The sequence below is a fragment of the Elgaria multicarinata genome, chromosome 18 (genome assembly GCF_023053635.1).
Source record: "Elgaria multicarinata webbii isolate HBS135686 ecotype San Diego chromosome 18, rElgMul1.1.pri, whole genome shotgun sequence".
NCBI classification, from domain to species: domain Eukaryota; kingdom Metazoa; phylum Chordata; class Lepidosauria; order Squamata; family Anguidae; genus Elgaria; species Elgaria multicarinata.
In genome coordinates this window covers 21579581-21602648 of record NC_086188.1, presented here as the reverse complement: position 1 = coordinate 21602648, position 23068 = coordinate 21579581, and the positions used below count along the sequence as shown (strand labels likewise).

Genomic DNA, 23068 nt, shown 5'->3' with positions numbered 1-23068 from the left:
CACACACACACACACACACACACACACACACACATTTCTCCACAGTATATAAAAGTATATAAAATGCAGAGAAAGCTGTTTATAGAAGAGCCTGGTTGGGGAAACCATGGGGAGGGGCGGTAGCAGAACCACTGCAAGTGGGTCTGCCACATGATGGTGGAACCATATGGTGCGGTGTGGTTCAACCCCCAGCCCACCCCATAGTTAGCGGACAGACCTCTGCTTCCCCCATGGCACAAACAGGCTCTTCAGGGCTGTGTCGCCAGAAGTGGTGGTCGCTCTTTGGCTGCTCAACCACCCCTCCCATGATAGTTTAAACAGCCCCCCTCCCTTGCAGTCATTGACCTTAATTGCTTACTGCCTCAGTTCGTCTCTGTGTTAAATGGGTTTCTTGCCCTCCCCACCTTGTTGTCTGTCTTGGAGAAATGGGCTCTGCCACATATTGCTTTCTCAGTGTTGTTACTCTGAAGAAATTTCTGAGTTGGTGAGTTGAACTGTGTAGGAAAGGGCTTGTGGGGTTTGTGTAGGAAAACAGGTGTCCTTGGCTCTATATCTGGTGACCTGCATTCTGCCCCACCAGAAAGCACCATCCTTCACTGCTAGGACCTTAACTAGTGTTATCCTCTCTCCTGCTCAGTCTTGTCTTCTCAAGACTAAGCATACACAGTTCTTTCAATCTTTCCTCTTAGGACTGAGATTTTAGTCCCCTGATCATTTTTGTTGCTCTTCTCTGAACTCAGACTAGATGATCTCCAAGGTCCTTCTGATTCTAAGATTGTTGCATTGTTGTTTGGTCATTCTTTTCATAATTGTTTTCCAGGCTGAAGCCAACAAGGAGATTCCTCTTCTCCTGGAAGGATTTAACTTACTTTAAAAAAAATGAGCAGGGCCTGAGTCTATACAAGCCCCTGTCCCACCATCATCCCTCCCGTGGGCCCATCCATGTCGTGGTGCGGGGGAGGGGGAGAGAAAATGAACAGTCTAAAGTATGAGGGCAATTTGTAACTCATGCTTTCAGGCTAGAGGGTTGTTGGTCTTCCCCATCCTTTGAAGACCCTGTAGTAATGCTTGTTGTCTTTGTTCCCCCCTTTTAGAATAAATATAATTGGATGTCTCATTGCAGCGTCACTCTGGTTTTCTTGTTTGTTATCTTCTTTGGAATTGGACCAAGTGAGTAAAAGAGGTCTTTCCACAAGGTAACCCTAGAAAGAACCTGAGAGCAGCATTTGGAAGGGGGCAGCAATAGCCACACCTGAGTGGTGGGAATTCTTCTGCTAAGTAGCAGCACTGGGGGAGGAAATAAAGCCAATAAGGTAAAGACCTAGCAACTTGCAGGGATGTGCAATAAGAATGGGAGAAAAAGAGCCCAGAGAACCCTTGAGGGCAGGGCAGCCAAGAAGCAGAACAGGGTGAGAAGCAGCCTCCCCCTCGAGCTCTCATGATTGGTACTTAGGGGAGGCTGGTTAGTTGAGGATAGCTGGCTTGACGCTGGAAAAAGGGTTAAAATGCCTTATCGGTTTGGGAAGGGAGAAGTAAGATGCATGATAACCATATTTTCTCTATTGTGCCAAACCCCAAGTGTCCAAAAGCATCCTGGTCTGGGCTGCTGAAGCCACTTCCAACTTCTGTCTACAGAATGTTCTGCAAATTACTCCCAATACAAATTACAACCATAACCAATGAATGGAGGTTATCCCTTCTTATAACTGGCAGTGTGTGTGTGTGTGTGTGTGTGTCTTGTTCACCTGCCCTCCCTGCGTACTGCTCCAAATCTCTGTGTGAAACAGACAGTGCAGAGTACCCCAGTGGTGTCATGAAAGTCCTGGGCTAGGGTTGGCTCCCCTAACCAATACTCTGCTACTTTTGTCTTGCCTTAGATGGAGCCACAATGTCTGTCATGATGGAAATTTTCAGCCAGTCCGCCAGACCAGCAGCTTTCATGATTGGTGGCTGCCTGAACTGGGCAGGTCTCTTTGTCATTGGAATAACCTTTCCATTTGCCGTGGTCAGTGTCCCACTTATTTCCTGCCTTGCTTCTGCTCTCTCTCTCTCTCTGCTTCTGTCCTCTCTGAGTGGCTTCCATAAGGAATATTCTTAAGAGCTTTAGTTGGGGAGAGATGCACCATATATAGGATGGCAGTTGATCACTGGATCACCTGAAATATTTTATTTATTTATTTATTTATTACATTTTTATACCACCCAATAGCTGAAGCTCTCTGGGTGGTACACTAAAATTAAAACCATAATAAAACAACCAACAGTCTGAAAACACAAATACAAAATACAGTATAAAAAGCACAACCAGGATAAAATCACACAGCAGAAATTGATATAAGATTAAAATACAGAATTAGAACAGTAAAATTTAAATTTAAGTTAAAATTAAGTGTTAAAATACTGAGAGAATGAAAGGGTCTTCAGCTGGCGATGAAAGGAGTACAGTGTAGGTGCCAGGCGGACCTCTCTGGGGAGCTCATTCCACAGCCGGGGTGCCACAGCAGAGAAAGCCCTCCTCCTAGTAGCCACCTGACTCTTGAGAACCATTTCCTCAAAATAGCTTCATAGAACACCTCCTCCATTACACACCATCACTGTGAGAGCCAGTGTGGTGTGCTGGTTTTAGATTGGGGATCTAAATACTCATTCAATCAGGGATCTAACTGTCTGACTTTATTTTATTTGTTAAATGTGTACCCCCACCTTCCCATCAAATTATGCTCAATGCAGCAATGAATACAAAAACCACGAGTAAAACAGAAACCATATATATATATATATATATATATATATGAATGAATCAGGTAATAAAATATCAATGTAATTGATAAAAACAACCAGTTAAACCATGACAATATATTTACAAATCAGCTTATGTGCCAAAGGCCTTTGCCAGTGGAAAGTCAGTAGACGTGGGGCTATTCAGGTCTCCCTTGGCAAGAAGTTGCAGAGAGAGAGCATGGCCACTGTGAAGGCTGCCTTTTGAGTTCCTGCCAAAAGTGCTTCAGCTGTTAGCAGCAGAGGAGAAAAGTCCTCTCCTGAAGGTCTTAAAACCCAGGCAAGTTCATATGGGGGGATGAGGTAAATTGGTTCCAAGTCATGTAGGTCATAAACACATTGTGCCTGGAAACTGACTGGAATCCAGGCACAATGTCGTTTAGGTATGTTTCCGTAAAGACTTCAGCTGATACAGGTTGCTAAGCAACAGTAACAACGTGTAACGTCAGCTGATACAGGTTGCTAAGCCCCTCACCCAACTCCTTCTGGCTTTCCAAGATAATCCTACCCTCCTTTCTGCCTCTTTGCTCCCCCCCCCCCCACGAAGGGAGCAGCGCATGGTCCAGATCATGAGCGAAGCACAGCTGGGTCCCTTGGGCCAGATCTAAACGTCGTTGCGAAGGCGCTTCCATGCGCCTTTTTTAAAGACGTACCTAAAAGAAGCGCCTCTTTCTTTACTGTGTGTACTGTGAGCTAGGCAGCGCCGCCTGCGGAAGAATCTCTACCCCATTCAAAGATGCTGCTCGGGCCGCTTCCCCCTCGCGTGTTCTTCCATTCGAATAATCCCCCCTCCCACCCAGCGGCTCTTCTGGTGCGTCCCAGTGGCGGCAGCTCCTCCTGCAAAACACTTTTCTCCCTCGGTGTGTTTGTATTTGAGTTTGCGTGCACGTGTGCGAGCACACACCGAAGAGAGTCCCGGGGAGATGACACTGTGGGGGAGAGCGAGAGGCAGGAACTGAACTCGTTTAGATTATTCGAATGGAAGAACACGCGAGGGGGAAATGGCCCAAGCAGCGCCTTTGAATGGAGTAGAGATTCTTCCGCAGGCGGCGCTGCCTAGCTTACAGTACACACAGTAAAAAAGAGGCGCTTCTTTTAGGTACGTCTTTAAAAAACCTTTCTCTGCCCATGTAATGCAGACCATAACTATCGTGCCAAAGAATCAGGAAGCACACAGCCACGGGTAAGCAACATTATTTCCTTTTAATTTAGAGATCTCTTTAAATCCAATCAAAGATTATGGTTGGAGGCCAGTACTTCACTTTGCAGCATGCCAGCTGCCCAATTAAATTTAAAAAAGAAATATTAAGAAATTAAATAGAAATCAGTTAGGCACCACCTTGGAGACCCCCAGGGCTACTGTGTGTTTCTAGTCTTCATATGCTCTCATGCCAGACTTGGCACCTTCACTACAACAGCAAAAACTTCCCTCAGTGACTCAGCCTTAAAGAAGCAAACTCACCCCCATCTGCCTATTTAATTAATTAATTTATTATTATTATTAATAATAATATAATAATATTTATTACCCGCCTCTCCCTCTGGATCGGGGCGGGGAACAACATGGAATACAAAACATTATAAAATACATAAAACTGTTTAAGACATACAAAAACTAATACATTATTAAAATAACAGCCAGCGGTCTTAAAATTCGACTGGGTAGACCTGCCAGAAGAGATCTGTCTTGATTGCTTTTTTATATTCAGAAAAACTATTGAATTGGCGGATCTCTCCCGGCAGGCCATTCCACAGTCTGGGAGCGGCAGCAGAGAAGGTCCTCTGGGTAACAGTTGTTAATCTAGATTTTGCTGGCTGAGTGTGAGGGGCGGATTGTATGGGAGAAGGCGTACTTGGACTTGTTCAAGGGATTAATCATTGCTCTCTTATTTGTGTCCATTTCCAGGAAAGCCTGGGTCCCTTTTGTTTCCTCATCTTCATGGTTGTCCTAGTGGGGTCAGGAATGTTCTTCTACCTGTTCCTTCCAGAGACTAAAGGAAAATCTGTTGTAGAAATCACTGAGGAATTCAACATACAACCACCTTTTGGAAAGAAACTTGCTGCTGTTCTTAGGAAAGGTTTCCATGAAGATCATTCTGTCTATACAAACTTCTGAGCCAACCAGAACTCCTTGGAGGCATCCAAACAGATTTGTCAAACTGATGCAGGGCAGAAGAGAAGCAACGGGCTGCTCTCATTCTGTAGAGTGTCATTGTTTCAGCTGTGCTCCCCCTTGTCCACTGCCTTCCTTTGCTGGAGTCGTTCTTCCCCTGATGAATCCATTAACCACTCTTGACTGCATCTCATTCAGCAACTCCTCTTGTTAATGGCACCTGCTAATTTCTTTTTAGCTGAAGCTAAACCACCTGGCAATATCATAAGTGGAACTGTAGCACAGAGGCAGTTTCCAGACCATAGACAAGATGCCTTACCTATCTACTTTGATGACATTTGGGTGTTACACAGGTACAATAGCAAGAGTTTATTAATTCTGCTTTGGAGCTAGACATACACTGCTGCTATACAGTGAAACAGTGCCTACTCAGCCTGGGCAAAGGGAGGGAACATAGTCAAAATGAAAATAGAAAAATGGTGGGAAGTTACAGTCATGCCTGGAAAAAACACCACAGCCCACTAATCAGGCACTGGGCTGGCAGCAATACTTGCCCCATGGACACAGAGGCAGCCAATAATGATTGGGTCATGCCCTCACCACACACTCCTGCATCACCACACACACCACACATGTTTAGGATACATGTTTACAGCAACACCAGCGGCTCATTCCATAGGGCAAAAGTGACTGAGAAGCAGGAGATGGAAATTTGAGCCCCACCAGGGAAAAGCGGAAACATGCCCCCACTCACCTTTCACATACCTGCTCTTGAGGACCCCAAGGTCTTGAGAACCCCACAGTAAGGCCATGTTGGCTGGAGCAGCTCAGGCTTTCATGGTCACCACAGCAACCACTCAAGCTATACCTAGCCTAAAGCATAAAACACTGGCCTTGATTTTCCATTGTGGTACTGGGGAAAGTGATCTGTGGGTAGGCGGTACAAGTATGGCTCCATTGACAAGGACAGATTACTCTCTGGTCTTGTTTGGAATCAATGCTGCCTTGAACCTCTGTAGGGGATGGTGGACCAGTTCTGATGGCCCGTCCCTGTTTCTTGGTGTCTCTGGGAAATTTTCCTGCCGATTTGGCAGATGATCCTGCTTGAAGCTCTGGCCAATTCCTGGAAGCAGGAAATGGATTGTGCTGTAGACACAGTTGCTCCCAAATGTCCTCGACTAAGCCGTAATTCCAACTCCATGGAGATAGCAAGAGATCATATGGCAGAAGACTAGGGATGAATATGATCAAATGCAGGCTGGAGCCCATCTCAGGGCCTATTCTGTGACAGTGATGGTGGCAAAGAAACATATTTCTCCTCCACCATTGCATCTACTCAGTGTCAACTGATGTATACCCAGTTGTCCATTAGGCTGAACCTTTGAAGGCCTGTTGTGAACAGTTGCCTTACATTCTCTCGATAAAACCATTGGCATCACAATCCCATGAACCAGGAGAAAATTCCAGTGTAATTTAGGGTGACCATATGAAAAGGAGGACACGGCTCCTGTATCTTTAAAAGTTGTATTGAAAAGAGAATTTCAGCAGGTGTCATTTATATTCATACAGCATCTGGTGAAATTCCCTCTTCATCACAACCATTAAAGCTGCAGGAGCCCTGCCCTCTTTTGTATCTGGTCACTCTAGTATAGTTCCTGAAGCCTTAAGTGTTGTGGTGAAGAGGGAGTCTTTTCCCCCTCAAACCATTCTCCTAATACTCCAATGCGAAATTCCACCTGTTTGCATTTGTGGAGGATCTTTTTCCTTTTACTTTGATAATGCACAACTGTGCATCTCCCAGTTCATAAAAATAGAAATCTGCTGGGGTCCTCAGGGACCTGGGGTCCTCCCCCTACTCTGCTCTGGCTTTGTTGTCTAGCAATTTACTGATTTAACGTTTCATCGGCTGGGGTCCGTTTCTGTGAGCAATGAGGTGGGGTTGGAGCACTAAAAAGTCCATTCAACTGACTAAGCACAAGTCCATTTGTTCAACACTGGCGTACTGGAGGAGAACTGCCCCACCCTCCCCTTTCGTCAGCAACACTCCTTTCAAAGCATACACCCCCAACAAAGGAAAAGTGGGAGGACAGCACTATATGGAGGCTTCAAGGTGCATTAAATCTGCTTGGGAAAATAATCCAGACTTTCCCCACACCAAAATAATATGCAAAATGGAGGGGGAAAGGCAGGTGAGTACAGGACATGGACGACGTCATGTGAGTCCTGTGCTGCAATACCAGATGTGGTGAGAGTGCATTAAACTGCTGGTGTGATGGAGCTTCAAATCTTGGGCATGCCTGTCACCAGGTACTCCTTTAATGTTCCCATTGAGGGCCTTGCTAGACCTACCTGAAAATTGGTGCTTCAGGCGCAGCAAGGCTGTGCTACAATTAGCACGGCCCATCGCGTCTCTCTACACGTCAGACGCAACGAAGCCCCATCGCGTCCGCATTATTGTTGTTGTTGTTGTTGTTGTTGTTAAAGGGGCCGGTATGCACAGGAGCGCACCACTGGAAAGGTAAGGGTTTTTAAAAAAAAAAAAAAAAATTGTGTCCCCCCCCCGTCCCCATCCCCCGATTTCCCCACCCACGACCTCACCTGGCCTGCGATCCCCCCCTGTCCCCACCTCCTGTGTCCTGCCGCCACCATGCTGCTGCTGTCCCCAGCCGCTCTGTCCCGCTGCTGCCGCCACTGTCCCCAACTGGCGTTTCCTGTTATCGCCATGTCCAGCCTGCAGGACATGGCGACAGCAGACATCACAGGCCAGACATGGCGACAACAGAAAATGACCTGAGATGTCCTGCAGGCTGGACATGGTGATAACAGGAAACGCCGGCTGGGGACATTGGCAGCGCGGCAGCGGCAGATCACAGGAGGTGGAGACGGGAATCGGGGGATGGGGACAGGAGCGCTGTGGCCCGTCTGCCGCTTTTCCTGGCTACTCGTGCGTAAGTGCAGTAGCCGGGAAAAGCGGCGGAACAGACCACATGCCCGCGGTCCCGGCCTCAGCCCGAGTTGAGGCCGGTACTGCGGGGAAAACCAGGCTAAATGGGGTTTCATTTACCCCGCGCCCAGGGAGGTTTCACCCCTGCCTGACCCCGGGATCCCCTGTGCGTCCCCTGTCATCTGGACGCACAGGGGCGAGCACTGGGCTAAACCTCTGTCTAGCAAGGCCCTGAGAGATGTCCATGAGCTCTGTGATGGAATCGCTCTGTTTGACTCAGCAATTCCCCGGCCAGAGAAGGGGGGTCTGACTCAGCCAGTCCAGACACACGCCCCTTCACTGCCGCTTGTTAACCCTTTGTAGCCTAGGTTCTCAAGGAAACACACCACACTCCAGAAATAGGGACCAAACACTTTTATTCTTTACACCACACACTAAGGTAAACACACCACACATTAAGGTAAACATGTAAGAGGTTTTGGGGGAAAACACGGACAAAGGAATGACACACTTAGAACAGCAGGGACTAATACCTCCCCCTCCCCCTTTACACACTCAGGCCAATAGAATTCGCAATCACTCCCCACTTTAACCACCCACCAACCGTAACTCTGGCAAGGTCTCTTGCCCAAACCTAAACTAAAACAAAACAAACATTTAATTCTGCGACTCAACCCCTTATTGCTCACTCCAACTTGACTTTATGTCACTTGAATTAAGATTCTTTCCCTCAGCGGCCGCGTGGAGCCTCTGCCATCCAGCCGGCCTGGCCTGGATGCTCTGACTCACACACTGGACTCCTGACACCCACAGGAAAGAGACCGGACCCGTAGGGGCTTTTTATCCCTTTCTGGGACCCCCTTGTCACCAGACCCACCCTGACCAATAGAAACCCCATAGCAACCCACACCTCTCCTGAAGGGAGAGGGGAATGCTCCCAGACATTGCACAGCTGTAACTTGTTACTCTCCCCCAGATACCAACCCGGGGAAGTGTTATCAGATGCCAGCCGCTTCTCGCCCAGCACGGCCTTGGCATTTCACTTGCCCCTTCAGTGGCATTCCTCCAACCTCATTGATTCGCCTCACCAGGGCACCCCCCCTTGCCCGAAAGCAAGCAGTTAACATTCCCCGTACCCAGGGTGGCTACCGCACACACCCTCCACGGCGTCTCTCACCCAGGGCAATGCACCTCCCTGTTCCTTCCTCTCACCTCCTCCAGCAGGAATTCCCAAAGTAAACCGATACTTTTGCTCCTTCCCCCCCAAAGCAGGTCCACTAACTCCCCTGAAGGGCAAGTGGTAGAGTTACGACTTCCCCTCAGAAATGGACTAAACACACCCCTCCGGAAGCCCCCTCCCCACCAAGGCACTCACTTATGGTTCCCCTAAACACCGTCCAGCAACTGCCAAGACCCGGAGTCAAACTCCACCTTCCTCCATGGGTTGAGGTTAGGGAAGGATCCATATTTCACCCAAAAGTGAACGGTGTAGTGGGTTAGCCCCCGTAATATAATCAAAATCACCACTTCAGCACCCAAAAACACCAGATTGCTCCCACATGTTCCTCCCCACAAAATCCCAGATTCAACATCTGTACAACCAGACCGAAATCGATCTTACTATGACTCATTCACTCCCAACCCATTTAAGTAATTGCCACACATTTTATTCCACCCCATCATCGATCACTGTCGATACCCCAGCTGCAGAGACTCAACCATTGATTTTCCAATTAACACCCTCCGCCCCCAATGTCTTGAAAAGCTGCTTCCCCCTCCACACTCTGCAAAAGCAACAGCAGAAAGAGGTCCTGCTTCCACCAGGCAACTTCTCTCCCTCCCTTCAGAGCTCTGCAACCACCCTAAGGGAACAACAATCTTGGGTTGCGACTTCAACAACCCCAAAGTTCACCACTCCATTTAACTCCAGTCCATGGCTCCTGAACGACGATGCCATTTCACGTTCACATTTTCAGCTCGAACGACCCCCATCGAGTGGCTTGTCGAGTTGCACCAGACGAGCCACTCAATGCCCCCGGGGAGCCTCCGCAGGGATTTCTTCCCCCTCAGAGCTGATTGTCCTTCGCCCCCTCTTCCTTCTTGCTCATCTTTCTCCCAATCTTCCTCCTCTTGCACTTGGTCGGCCCAAAGCTGGCCTACTTTGGGTCCCGTACTTCCATCACCCTGCCTTTGGGCCAGTAACTTTGGGCACTCACGTTTCATGTGTCCCAGTTCATGACAAAAGTAGCAAGTCCACACCGCTGATGCTGCTCCCTTGCTCAGACTCTCCACCTTTCACTCCCACCGACTCAGCAAGGTTGCACATGACCCAGGGGAACTTCGAGACACGCCCGCTGCCGATGTTGTTAACTCAACTCCCGGACGCCTCGGCCAACTCTGACTCGCCGCCTCTCGGCGCCGGTACACCCCCATTTGGTCGGCCAGCAGCGCTGCTTTGTGCAGAATCTTTGGACGGTGATCACTCACCAGGGTTGCCCAGCCCTCTGGAAGGCCTGCATAGAACTGCTCCAAATTCAGAGCCTCCACCAATTTGGCATAGGTGTCAAACCCCCTGGCATCCGTCCATGCGCCAAGTGCTTTCTCCACTCGCAATGCAAAGGCCACGCAGCTTTCGTTGTTTCCACATTTCAAGTCCAGATATTTCTGCCAACAATTTTCAGCTGACAATGTGAACTGCTGCTGCACTGTTTGTTTAAACTTCTCATAGTCATTTGCCTTGGCACAGGGAACCATCCCCAGCAGGTCGGTCAGGTCTCCACCCACCTGCGCCCACAACACTGACATCCACTGTTGCGGTGGCACTCCCTGATCTTCACAGGCCATTTCGAACAATGTCAGATAATTCATAATGTTCTGTTGGCCCTGATACACAGGAATTAGCTTCCAGTCCAAGGCAGAATGCCCTTGCAGCCCCACTGGGCTCTGCATTTGGATTTGCATAGCCCTGACTTGCAGCTCAAGAGCTTCTACCTGTTTTTTCTGCAGGCGCTCAGCACTCATCCTCATCCTCCTCACCCACTGCCTTTCTTGTTCTTCTGCAATCTGCTCGTCTTGATCACTTTTGCTTTCTGCTCTTCCAGACTCACTCTCCACGGGGAGTGCCCAGATGGTTCTCCACTCCTCCCCACCAGAGCATTGACCACCACAGACGATGACACTCTGCTCCCTCACCCACCATTGGGCAGCAAGACCAGCTCATGTTCCGGGACTCCTTCTCTTGCCTGCATCTTACTGCCTGGTCCTATGCTGCAACTGTTTGGGTACTTTTGGCCAAAGCAATCCTTCTCTCCCCACACTCACACCTGTTTCTTGAGAACGTTCAACTATCCCACTGCTACCACCATGTGATGGAATCGCTCTGTTTGACTCAGCAATTCCCCGGGCAGAGAAGGGGGTCTGACTCAGCCAGCCCAGACTCATGCCCCTTCACTGCTGCTTGTTAACCCTTTGTAGCCTAGGTTCTCAAGGAAACACCACACTCCAGAAATGGGGACCAAACACTTTTATTCTTTACACCACACACTCCCATAAGGGTCCACACATCAAGGTAAACACGTAAGAGGTTTAGGGGGAAAACACAGACAAAGGAATGACACACTTAGGACAGCAGGGACTAATACCTCCCCCTCCCCCTTTACACAATCAGGCCAATAGAATTTGCACTCACTCCCCACTTTAATCACCCACCAGCCATAACTCCGGAAAGGTCCCTTGCCCAATTGTACCCAAACCTAAACTAAAACAAAACAAACATTTAATTCTGCAACTCAACCCCTTGTTGCTCACTCCGACTTGACTTTACATCACTCGAATTAAGACTCCTTCCCTCAGCAGCTGCATGGAGCCTCTGCCAGCCAGCCGGCCCGGCCTGGATGCTCTGACTCACCACACACACGCTGGACTCCTGACACCCACAGGAAAGAGACCGGACCCTTAGGTTTCTAGGCTTTTTATCTCTTTCTGGGACCCCCTTGTCACCAGACCCACCCTGACCAATAGAAACCCCAAAGCAACCCACACCTCTCCCAAAGGGAGGGGGAATGCTCCCAGACATTGCACAGCTGCAACTTGTTACTCTCCCCCCCCCCGGTACCAACCCGGGGAGGTGTTATCAGATGCCAGGCGTTTCTCGCCCAGTGCGGCCTTGGCATTTCACTTGCTACTCCCTTTTCAGACACAAAGAAACCCCTCTCCTTCTCCCTCTCCCTCTCCCTGGGATGAAGCAAAAGATGACAAGCTCCATCACACCTATTATTTATTTATATAGCACCATCAATGTACACTGTGCTGTACATAGTAAAACAATAAAACAGCAAAATCCCTGCCACATAGGCTTGCATTCTGACAAAATCGTAATAAATCAATAAGAAAGGGAAGGAATGCACCAAACAGACATGGGATCAAATCAAGTTCTAAAAGCTCTAGAAAAAAGAAAAGTTTTCAACTGAGCTTTAAGAAGCAAACCAGTTATAGATTGAGGCTTTAGCTAGACCTAAGGTTTATCCTGGGGTCGTCCCTGTTCATGTAAATGACACACAGGAAATCCCGGGAGTAGGCAGGGTCGATCCTGGGATAAACTTTAGGTCTAGCTAAGGCCAGAGCCACAAGATCCAAGGTCATGAAGGAAATCCGACAGAAGATCATGATCAACTGTGTCGAAGGCTGCAGTAAGATCCAGGAGAATAAGAAGAGAATAAAGGTCTTTAGAATATAATTTGTAATCTTCGTAAGGGCTGTCTCAATGGAATGCAAAAGATGGAAGCCAGATTGAAAAGGATCCAGAGCAAAGTTCTCCAGTTTTCATCCTTGGTTTCCCCTTCCATTTCCTTAGCAAGTTGAGCGCTGGGCACTTTCATGTCTGTGCATTGTTTAGTACAGCGGCTTAATGACAATTTCTGGCCAAATCATGCACATTGTGATACAAGTGTGAAATTTTGTATGGTGGCATTTATGACCATGTAGTTTAAAATGAGATATAGGGGCATTTTGGGAAATCATCATAACAGCCACCATCTTGGAAAATGGCAGCCAAAATCCAGTTTTCGCACAATAACTCTATTATTTGTAATCTCACAGAAAAGATGTCTCAATACAAAATTAAAGAGCATAAAATTTGCTACTAAAAAGTCATTAACATTTTTATGAAAGTCTTTTCATAGGAGAAATGCTCATCGAGATATAAAGGTTTGATTCCTACCCATTTGTCTGAGAAGTCTACAAGATACACTATCTCACCCTCATTCCAATCTTGCACTTTGTGTTGCAAGCCTGAAACTTTCACAGGTCACATTTTACCCATTTTTCAACATTATCAAAGTAAAGGAAAACCGATCCATCACAGATGCAAACAGGTGAAATTTCACATTGGTGGACTATCAGGACAATGGCTTAAGGGGGGAATTTTTTAAAATCCTAAAAAATCAAGGGATGGGCCGATCTGATTCAAGCTTGGCATACCCAAATCCCTACTTAAAAGCTCTCAGGGTCACAAGTCATCTGTTTATCTTTAAAAATAAGGGAGCTGTGGGCAAGGAGGGGGTAGGGTTGGAGCAGCAAAAGTATGTTACACCGGCTCAGCCCCTTGGTTTGAAAGACATGGAGGAGGAGAACCGCCCCACCCTCCCCTTTCATCAGCAAGCTCTCTCTTACAGCACACACCTCCAGCAAAGGAAAAAGCAGGAGGGCAGCACTACATGGAGGCTTCAGGGTGCATTAAATTCACTTGGGGAAAATAATTCAGACTTTCCCCATTCTAGGAAAAGACAGAAAAGTGATCTGACTGTTTCTGTTATAGCCAGAAGCGTAGAATGAGATATTGCTGGACCAGAGTTCAGCCAACTGAGAATTTGAGCTTTTCTTTTAAAAAAGGATTTTAGCCTTTATGGCTGCAAAGATGTCATTGGAAGTGTGCCATAATGGCCTGCTGAAATCTCAGTATTTGATTTCTTTGATGGTGCTGTACCCCACTTTTGTTTTTAAGAGGTGTGTTTGGAAAATAAACACAGACAGTGGTGATGTCGTAGTACTGCCCCTTCTTTTCCCAGTTTTTTTCCAAACTCTGACTGCATTTCACAATAAGTTTGGTTTAGTTGTAGGATTCAGAGATGCTCAATGATATCTTACTTTGTTGTCTTTTAGATTCTGTTCTGGTCTATAATTCAATAAAAACCTTGAGGAAAATACCACACTCCCAAAATTATGAAATAGTGTTAAATTTTTGAAAATATTTGCCAGGTATGGATAGAGGAATCCCATATATAACATAAACAATCTGAAGTATAATATTCATCTTGAGTGTATTTACCTTACCCAACAAACTCATCTTTAAAGATGCCCATCTATCTCTGGCCGATGAGATCTCATTAATCAACTTATTCAAATTTAGTGTGATCATTTCAGACATGTCTCTGAGAATAAGTATTCCCAAATAAGTAATAACATCTGGGTATCATCAAAATTGAAGAATGAGATCTTGGCCACATCTATACCAAGCAGGATATAACACTTTGAAAGTGGTTTGAAAATGGTATATGGAATGTGTCATGGGCCACAACAGTTGTAAGTGCACTTTAATACCATTATAAAGCACTAGTGTAGCTCTTGCCCTTGTATCTCCAATTAGCATCAATTCAGACTTTGACCAGTTAACTGAACAAATTACCAAAAGCATTAATCTACTGCATCAAAGCCAGAACAGACAATTGGAATTTTGAGATAAACAATAAAAGATCATAAGCATAAAGAATAATTTAAATTTCTAAACAATCATGCATAAAAGCATGAATACTACTGTTTTGTCTAATAGCACATGAACATAAGAATCATAGAACCATAGAATAGCAGAGTTGGAAGGGGCCTACAAGGCCATTGAGTTCAACCCCCTGCTCAATGCAGGAATCCACCCTAAAGCATCCCTGACAGATGCTTGTCCAGCTGCCTCTTGAATGCCTCTAGTGTAGGAGAGACCACAACCTCCCTAGGTAACTGATTCCATTGTCGTACTGCTCTAACAGATAAAGTAGATAGAAGGCTGTGGTTGAAATTAACAAGGCACAATAAGGATGATAATACTCAACCACAAAAAATCACTTGGAAATGTAAAATAGACACAATATATTAGAGATATAAGTGATATATACAACATATATACAGTTTGTAATCAATCTACAGAACAACTTCTCCTAGCTGGTACATAATCTTAAATCCCTTTAAACAAATCCAACAGTGCAAAACCTCCACAATAACAATTAATAAAGAAAAACAGAAACAGAAAAAATGTCCAATGTCACCAGCACTGAAGTTCGCAGTAGCATTTTACATTTTTACAAAACTGCCTAAGAGCAAAAATTTTAAATAAATAGTTCAGGAGTATATCACTTTACACATGCTCAAAGACAGGCATCTAGATGACATTCATAAGACGTCTATCAAACATTCATAATGAAGCATCTAATAAATAGGGCATCTATTAAACATTCATGATAAGGCATCTAATAAATTCATAATAAGGCATCTAATAAAACAGTTGTCCGGTACACATCCTGTTTCGAAATATCTTTGTCAGTTGGCCGCTGTAAACGATACAAAAATACCTCTCTCAACATTGGTAACCAGTCACATAAGTTGTCATATACTACAACCAATACAACAAATACAAAGAATCAGATTATATTGGCCTCACCAACTTGTTCATAAAGGGAGCTGTGGCAGTACATTGAGGGTGGAACCCTCCAACATTGTCTATGGAAGAACATAGTAAAACTTGTAGTTATAATGATAAAATATCCCAAACTTAAATTGGTTATACAAAACTGTACAAAAAATTATTAAGGCTTACCACCATATTATTTTCACATTTCAGACCGCCAGATAATGCTCTCAACTACTTGAAGAGGCTTCAAAAGCTCCCGGTTCTTATAGAGTGTAGATAATGTAGCTTAATTGGATAATAAATCACCTCTATGGGAGGAAAGCTGTGAGATCTAAGCTGGCGTTAAGTCCGAGAGGTTGAACACAATTAAGTCGATGAATCCACTCAGCTTCCTTTTGAAGAAGCTCTTTGTTCAAATTACGATGGTTATACTGAAGAGGAAAGATCCTGTCAATAACTAAAACCTGAAAATCATAATATTGATGATGATGCTCAATGAAATGCTGGACTAATGGTGCCTCTATTATCCTATTTCTAAGTTTGGAATGATGTTCAATGATTCGTGCTCGTACACTCCGCATAGTTTTGCCTGTGATATGTGGATGTATGTATCTTTAAGAGGCCTGTAGCTGCTAGTCTCCAGGTCCTCATCGAAGGCCTGGGCAGGGCCTCTGTTTTTTCTACTTGGTGGTGTGGGCCTTGTTGCAGGGAGTTTGGTGTGTCACTGTTCCAGGAGGTTTCAGTAATAAAAAAATCCAGCAAGGAAAAGGCTCTGAAGTTATTGCCTGGTAGTCTAGGGGCAAGCGACAGGCTCAGCAGGTAAGCTCACCCGTATGGTCCCTATGCCTGAAGGTGGTGTCAGAAGTGGACTATCCCCTTCAGAAAACCACAGATAATGATGTAAACCACCCTCTCTGTGGAACAATTAGAAAAGTATCTTAAATCAAAGGTTCGATTATCTGTGGGATGTTGAAAGTTCTTGATTTGTAACGCCAGGTCGCACACTGAGCAGCCCACACATCTATAATGTCCTTTAATGTTATGTGTGGGGTTTTTTGGAGGGTCTATATCTGAATGTATAAGATAATCTCTAAGATTCTTAGTCCTTTTCCAACCAATCCATCCTGGGAGATGGTTAATAATATGGCAATGCCGTTGGATAATTCTCATAATGGTGTGTGCAGATGATGAGTACTCAAATGCACATGTGAATCGGTCACTGATTGGACGTGTAGATCTAGTTAGTAGAGTGTTCCTGGAAATGGCGTTCACTCGTCATTCAGCCTCAGTAATAACCGTATGGGTTTTTTTTAAGGGATTTAAGAACATGTACCAGCTAGGAGAGGTTGTTCTGTAGATTGATTACAAACCATATATATGTTGTATATATCACTTATATCTCTGATATATTGTGTCTATTTTACATTTCCAAGTGAATTTTTGTGGTTGAGTGTTATCACCCTTATTGTGCCTTGTACTGCTCTAACAGTCAGGAAGTTTTTCCTGATGTCCAGCCGGAATCTGGCTTCCTTTAACTTGAGCCCGTTATTACGTGTCCTGCACTCTGGGAGGATCGAGAAGAGATCCTTGCTCTCCTCTGTGTGACAACCTTTTAAGTATTTGAAGGGTGCTATCAAGTCTCCCCTCAATCTTCTCTTCTCCAGGCTAAACAGGCCCAGTTCTTTCAGTCTCTCTTCATAGGGCTTTGTTTCCAGACCCCTGATCATCCTGGTTGCCCTCCTCTGAACACGCTCCAGCTTGTCTGTGTCCTTCTTGAATTGTGGAGCCCAGAACTGGATGCAATACTACTAGATGAGGCCTAACCAGGGCCGAATAGAGAGGAACCAGTACCTCCCATGATCTGGAAGCTATACTTCTATTAACGCAGCCCAAAATAGCATTTGCCATGCTAGATTAGACCACGGGCCCATCGAAGTCCAGCATTCTGTTTCACACAGTGGCTAGAAGTTCCAAACATAGATTGATTATCAAAGGAGAAACTGGACATGTCTGGTACTTCTCCCAAAGCCAAAAAAAGGACATTGGTCATAATTCTAGCTCTTTGAGTAAAATATAAAATAATTTTAAAAATTATACAGGAAAGCCGAAATTACTCAACATGGCAAAAATAAATTTCCAGTGAATTTTGTCAAAGGCCTTTTCATCATCCAAAGAAACAATAACAGCCTGATCTGTTCTATCAGTTTTTAAAGCTATTGGATCAACAACTAATCTATCAGCCCCCTGTCTAGGTTTAATAAATCCCACCTAACCTGCTTGAACCATTGTTGTGATATGTAGCTATATTTCCCCCACCTTTCTTTATGGTTTGGTTTTATTTTATTTTGTTTTGGTGAACTTTAAGGAAAAACAGACCAAAAATATTGGATCAATGGGTTTATATCTGCTATTATATTTCTGAGCCACCTGAATAGAGTTTATTACAGTCATTGACCAATACCAGCAGTACATTTAATAAACAGACACTCTATACAAGAGCCACCTGAAATGTAGCATAGGAAGGATACAGGTGTACAAAACCAACCATAAACCAGATGACCAATGAGCAAAGAGCAGCCCTGGGGTTGGGCTTCCAGTTGTACCGTGAGGCAGAACTCTGCATTCAGGGTCTGAGAGCACATTTACCTGTCCTAATGCAGTCAGTGAGTCAGAATCTCTTCTGACTTTTGACTGACTTCTTTCCACAGAACAAAGTTCAAGTACAAAGCAAAGAAACAATCATTGTCACGTTAATAGAGCCTGCACTGCAAGGGGAAGGATTTTCAAAAAGATTCCCATGAGATATGCCAGTCTCTGATGAATGTACAGACAGACATAGAATCATAGAACCATAGAATAGCAGAGTTGGAAGGGGCCTATAAGGCCATCGAGTCCAACCCCCTGCTCAATGCAGGAATCCACCCTAAAGCATCCCTGACAGATGGTTGTCCAGCTGCCTCTTGAAGGCCTCTAGTGTGGTTGTCGTACTGCTCTAACAGTCAGGAAGTTTTTCCTGATGTCCAGCTGGAATCTGCCTTCCTTTAACTTGAGCCCGTTATTCCGTGTCCTGCACTCTGGGAGGATTGAGAAGAGATCCTGGCCCTCTTCTGTGTGACAACCTTTTAAGTATTTGAAGAGTGCTCTCATGTCTCCCCTCAATCTTCTCTTCTCCTGGCTAAACATCCCCACTTCTTTCAGTCTCTCGTCATAGGGCTTTGTTTCCAGACCCCTGATCATCCTGGTTGCCCTCCTCTGAACACGCTCCAGCTTGTCTGCATCCTTCTTGAATTGGGGAGCCCAGAATTGGATGCAATACCCTAACCAGGGTAGAATAGAGAGGAACCAGTACCTCCCATGATTTGGAAGCTATACTTCTATTAATGCAGCCCAAAATAGCATTTGCCTTTCTTTCAGCCATATCGCACTGTTGGCTCATATTCAGCTTGTGATCTACAACAATTCCAAGATCCTTCTCGTTTGTAGTTTTGCTGAGCCAAGTATCCCCCATCTTGTAACTGTGCCTTTGGTTTCTATTTCCTAAATATAGAACTTGGCATTTATCCCTATTAAATTTCATCCTGTTGTTTTCAGCCCAGCACTCCAGCCTATCAAGATCACTTTGAAGTTTGTTTCTGTCTTCCAGGGTATTAGCTATCCCACCCAATTTTGTGTCATCTGCAAATTTGATCAGTGTTCCCTGCACCTCCTCGTCCAAATCATTAATACAAATGTTGAACAGCACTGGGCCCAGGACTGAGCCCTCCGGTACCCCACTCATTGCCTCTCCCCAGTTTGAGAAGGTTCCATTGATAAGTACTCTTTGAGTCCGATTCTGTAGCCAACTGTGAATCCACCTAATAGTTGTTCCATCTAGCCCACTTTTAGCTAGTTTGTTAAACATAATGTCATGTGGTACTTTGTCAAAAGCTTTGCTGAAGTCAAGATATATGACGTCCACAGCATTCCCACAGTCCACAAGGGAGGTTACCCGATCAAAAAATGAGATCAAATTAGTCTGTCAGGATTTGTTCCTGACAAATCCATGTTGGCTTCTAGTAATCACTGCATTAATTTCAAGGTGTTTACAGATTGACTTCTTTATAATCTGCTCCAGAATTTTCCCAGGGATGGATGTTAGACTGACTGGTCTGTAGTTCCCAGGTTCCTCCTTTTTGCCCTTTTTGAAGACGTGACATGGTTAAGGGTGTGTGAATCAAAGGGTTGTATTGAATCAAAGGGGCGGCCATGAGCCACGTTGGGTCTCTTGCTGCTTACACACACTTGGGCTAGATCTACACCAAGCAGGATATGTCACTTTGAAAACTGTATGTAGAGTGTGTCCTGGGCCACAACAGTTGTCACTACTGTTATAAACTGGTTTAAAGCAGTAGTGTAGATCTTCACACACACACACACACACACACACACACACACGGCATTAGAAGAGCCAGAGCAAATGCTTTCATATTTCTAGGCCTCTGGAAGTATCCCTGTTTAAGAAGTATCCCTGCTTGCTGGGGGGGGGGTGAGGTGGGGGACAGCTGGTCATAAAATGTCTCTGTAGGTGTGCCTGTGAGATAGGTGTAGGTGTGCTTTCACATTTTGACTGCTTCCTCTGGTCTCTCTCTCTCTCTCTCTCTCTCTGCCTGGCTGGCTGCTTTTCTCTTCCCCATAGGTTCTTCCCTGCCCCAGCACTCCCCATGATTCCCTTAGCCCCCCATGACTTTCCCACCCCTGCATTGAGTTTAAGTGTGGTGGAACCCGAAACCACGGGTTCCTGTGGTTCACTGAGTGGTGGTCACAGACTCTCAAGACACAATTTCTCTCTCTTTAGAAGGTTTATTCCGAGCAGCCTGCAGTGCTGCAAGGTGACAGTCCCAGAAGACCTGAGGAACTGCCCAACAATTTTAGGAAACGTCAACATATTTATAGGGTCAGTTCTCCTTAGATACAATGGCAGAACTTTCCCACCAATCATAATACAGCTCTGAAACACAACAACCAATGAGAAGCCAAGAATTTAGGCATGTACAGAGTTTGAATGCTTCTCTGACTAGAAGATACTATATTACCAGTTACAGGAAAAAACATCTCTATCTGTTACTTTCTCGGTTGCCTTGCAGACATCCTCCACCCTCTGACTGCCGGGGTGGACACCACCTGTTTTGTCACACAGTTTCAGCATCAACTTAATTCTAAAAGCAATTGCAGCATTAAAAATATGTTTTGAAAGAACAGGAAGCCATGAACTTTATGGTTTCTATAGCTAAGGATTATAGGCCATTTTCCTATACCTAGGGGCATAGTAAAAGAACCAGCTTGATTTCCTCGACACTAAGCCCTGCCCCCATCTTACTGGTGAGGGGGTCCCTTTTTCTTTTCATTCTCCTTTTTTGTTATCAGGGCATGCGACACAGCAAAGGTCCAACTTATAGCCGCCCCCATCTTTTTCTTAGAATGTTTCTCAGCCAATCTGGGGCCCAGAAGCATTGTGTGGAAACAAACGTGGTGGCAGCTGGAGGTCAGAGGTTTGACTAGAAGTAATTCCAGCCACCCTGGGGAGGGGGATCTACACAGCGTCGTGAAGGCGCTTGCGTGTGCCTCCAGTGCACCCTGAAACTCACTGTGTAGATCCTGGCCAGAAGAGGCAGAGGAGGTGGCGGCGGCAGCGGCCCCACATCGCCCCTCGTGGGGACGGGGCGAAAAGTTTCCGGGCTCGGCGGCTTCGCTGGGGAATCCGGCTGCCGCCGCCGCCGCCCACCTCCCCTCCGGCCGCCTGCTGCCGGCGAAAGAGCCACCCGGGTCAGAGAGCTCGGCGGAAGGGGGTCAAAAAAATTGTGAAGGGTCAGCTGCCTCAGTAGCAACAAAGGTGATGTGCAGGGGGTGCACCTGCCTCCTGTGGGCTAAAGCCTGCAGGGCTATAGCATATCAGGCAGAGACCCTGCTCTGCAGGCAGGGGGTCCCTGGTTCAACCCCAAGCAGCATCTCCAGGCAGGGCTAAGAAGAACTCCTGCATGAAACCCTGGGGGAGCTGCAGCTGCCAGTCGCTGAGACAGATGGAGCCTGGCCTGACTCCATAATAAAGCACTTTTCTATTTTCCTCTGCCTCTCCGCTCCCCATTTTCAGGTTTGATCCCTGGCAGCATCTCCAGGTAGACCCCTACTTGAAATCCTGGAGAACTGCTGCCAGTCAGTACTGGGCTAGATAGATGAATACCAACAATACTGAGCCAGATGGACCAGTCGGATCTGACTCAGTAGAAGGCCGCTTCCCATGTTCCTCAAGTGTCTGAGTGGGGGGGCCCTCCAGCCACTCACGGTGGCTTCCACTCTACTGGTGCTTCAGGACATTCACCACCATCTTCTGCACTGCGTGCTGTAAGAGACAGCCTCTCGGGTTTGCCTCACATTAAATCAGACAGGCGCCACAGCAGACTGTGTGAAAACAAGCCACAACCCTCTGTAGGCAAATGAACCCCATCTTCCCTGTACAACTGTGGGAAATTGGCCCTGATTCCAGTGGATGGAATGTCCTCACCTCCTCCCTTCAGCAACCAGTTTCTGATATGCAACGGGCAGCCCTATCAATTTTGTTAGGGTGCTGTGCACACATAAGAACATAAGAACAGCCCTGCTGGATCAGACCAAGGGTCCCTCTAGTCCTTCACTCTGTTCACGCCGTGGCCAACCAGCCATCAACCAGGGACCCACAAGCAGGACATGGTGCAACAGCAGCCTCCCACCCATGTTCCCCAGCAACTCCCATCCATGTTCCCCACATCCTCCCTTCTAACATCTCAGATCAAATTATCAGCAAGCCCAGTTAATTAATTGTGCTAAGTCCTGCCAGATCTGAAGTCTCAAATCTAAAACCATACTTTGCACTAAATTATTTTCTCCTGGCAAAACCTGAATATGGCTTTTACAGAGAGTCCAGACGATGTTGTCTTCTGCTCATAACCCTCCTGTGTTTTCCCACCCCTTTTCCTTTACCACCCAAAATCCATTAAGGGAAGAAAGACAGAATTGCTGCACAATGCCCCCCTAGAACACAGCAGAAGGGCTGCAGATGAGGACACTGGCAGAATGAGGCCCAAACTTTCAACAAAAGAATCAGGCATGCCTCTTTAGTTGCCATACTTGACACAGAAGTATCCCACGTGGGCGTATCCAGGCTCCCACATTGGAAAAGATTCAAGGGTCCCATGCTTTTAATAACTGGGAGAATTTCAAGTGAAAGTATGCAGGTAATATCATAGGCAGCAGGTCTAAGGCTATGGGTTGTGAAGGGGCACTCACTGCTTAGATCTATCTCTGACCCATATTCTTCCTCTGCTTTCCCCATTCCAGTTCAATGACTGTTCCCACATTAGTAAACATTATCTCAGACATAGAAGCCTCGCCCCATGTTAGATTGGACGAGGCACAGCTGACTGGTGTACCATTTAATCCAACCTTCTTCCAATCATTGAAACAAACAAAGGGCAATGATAAAACATTAACCCTGGGCAGTCTGGGATCAAGCCAAACCAGGACGAAGAAAATTCAGCAAATTCAGGGG

General features: G+C 46.0%; 1 protein-coding gene across 1 annotated transcript in view; it reads left to right on the top strand.

Moving 5' to 3' along the window:
• The window catches only part of LOC134410863 (solute carrier family 2, facilitated glucose transporter member 11-like), a 28438-nt gene extending 23544 nt beyond the window's left edge, over positions 1–4894 (top strand). Inside the window, exons 10-12 of the mRNA XM_063144372.1 lie at positions 1095–1170; positions 1878–2005; positions 4685–4894. Coding sequence (XP_063000442.1) covers positions 1095–1170; positions 1878–2005; positions 4685–4894 — 414 coding nt within the window. The remainder of the gene's footprint in view (positions 1–1094; positions 1171–1877; positions 2006–4684) is intronic.
• The last annotated feature ends 18174 nt before the right edge of the window (positions 4895–23068 follow it).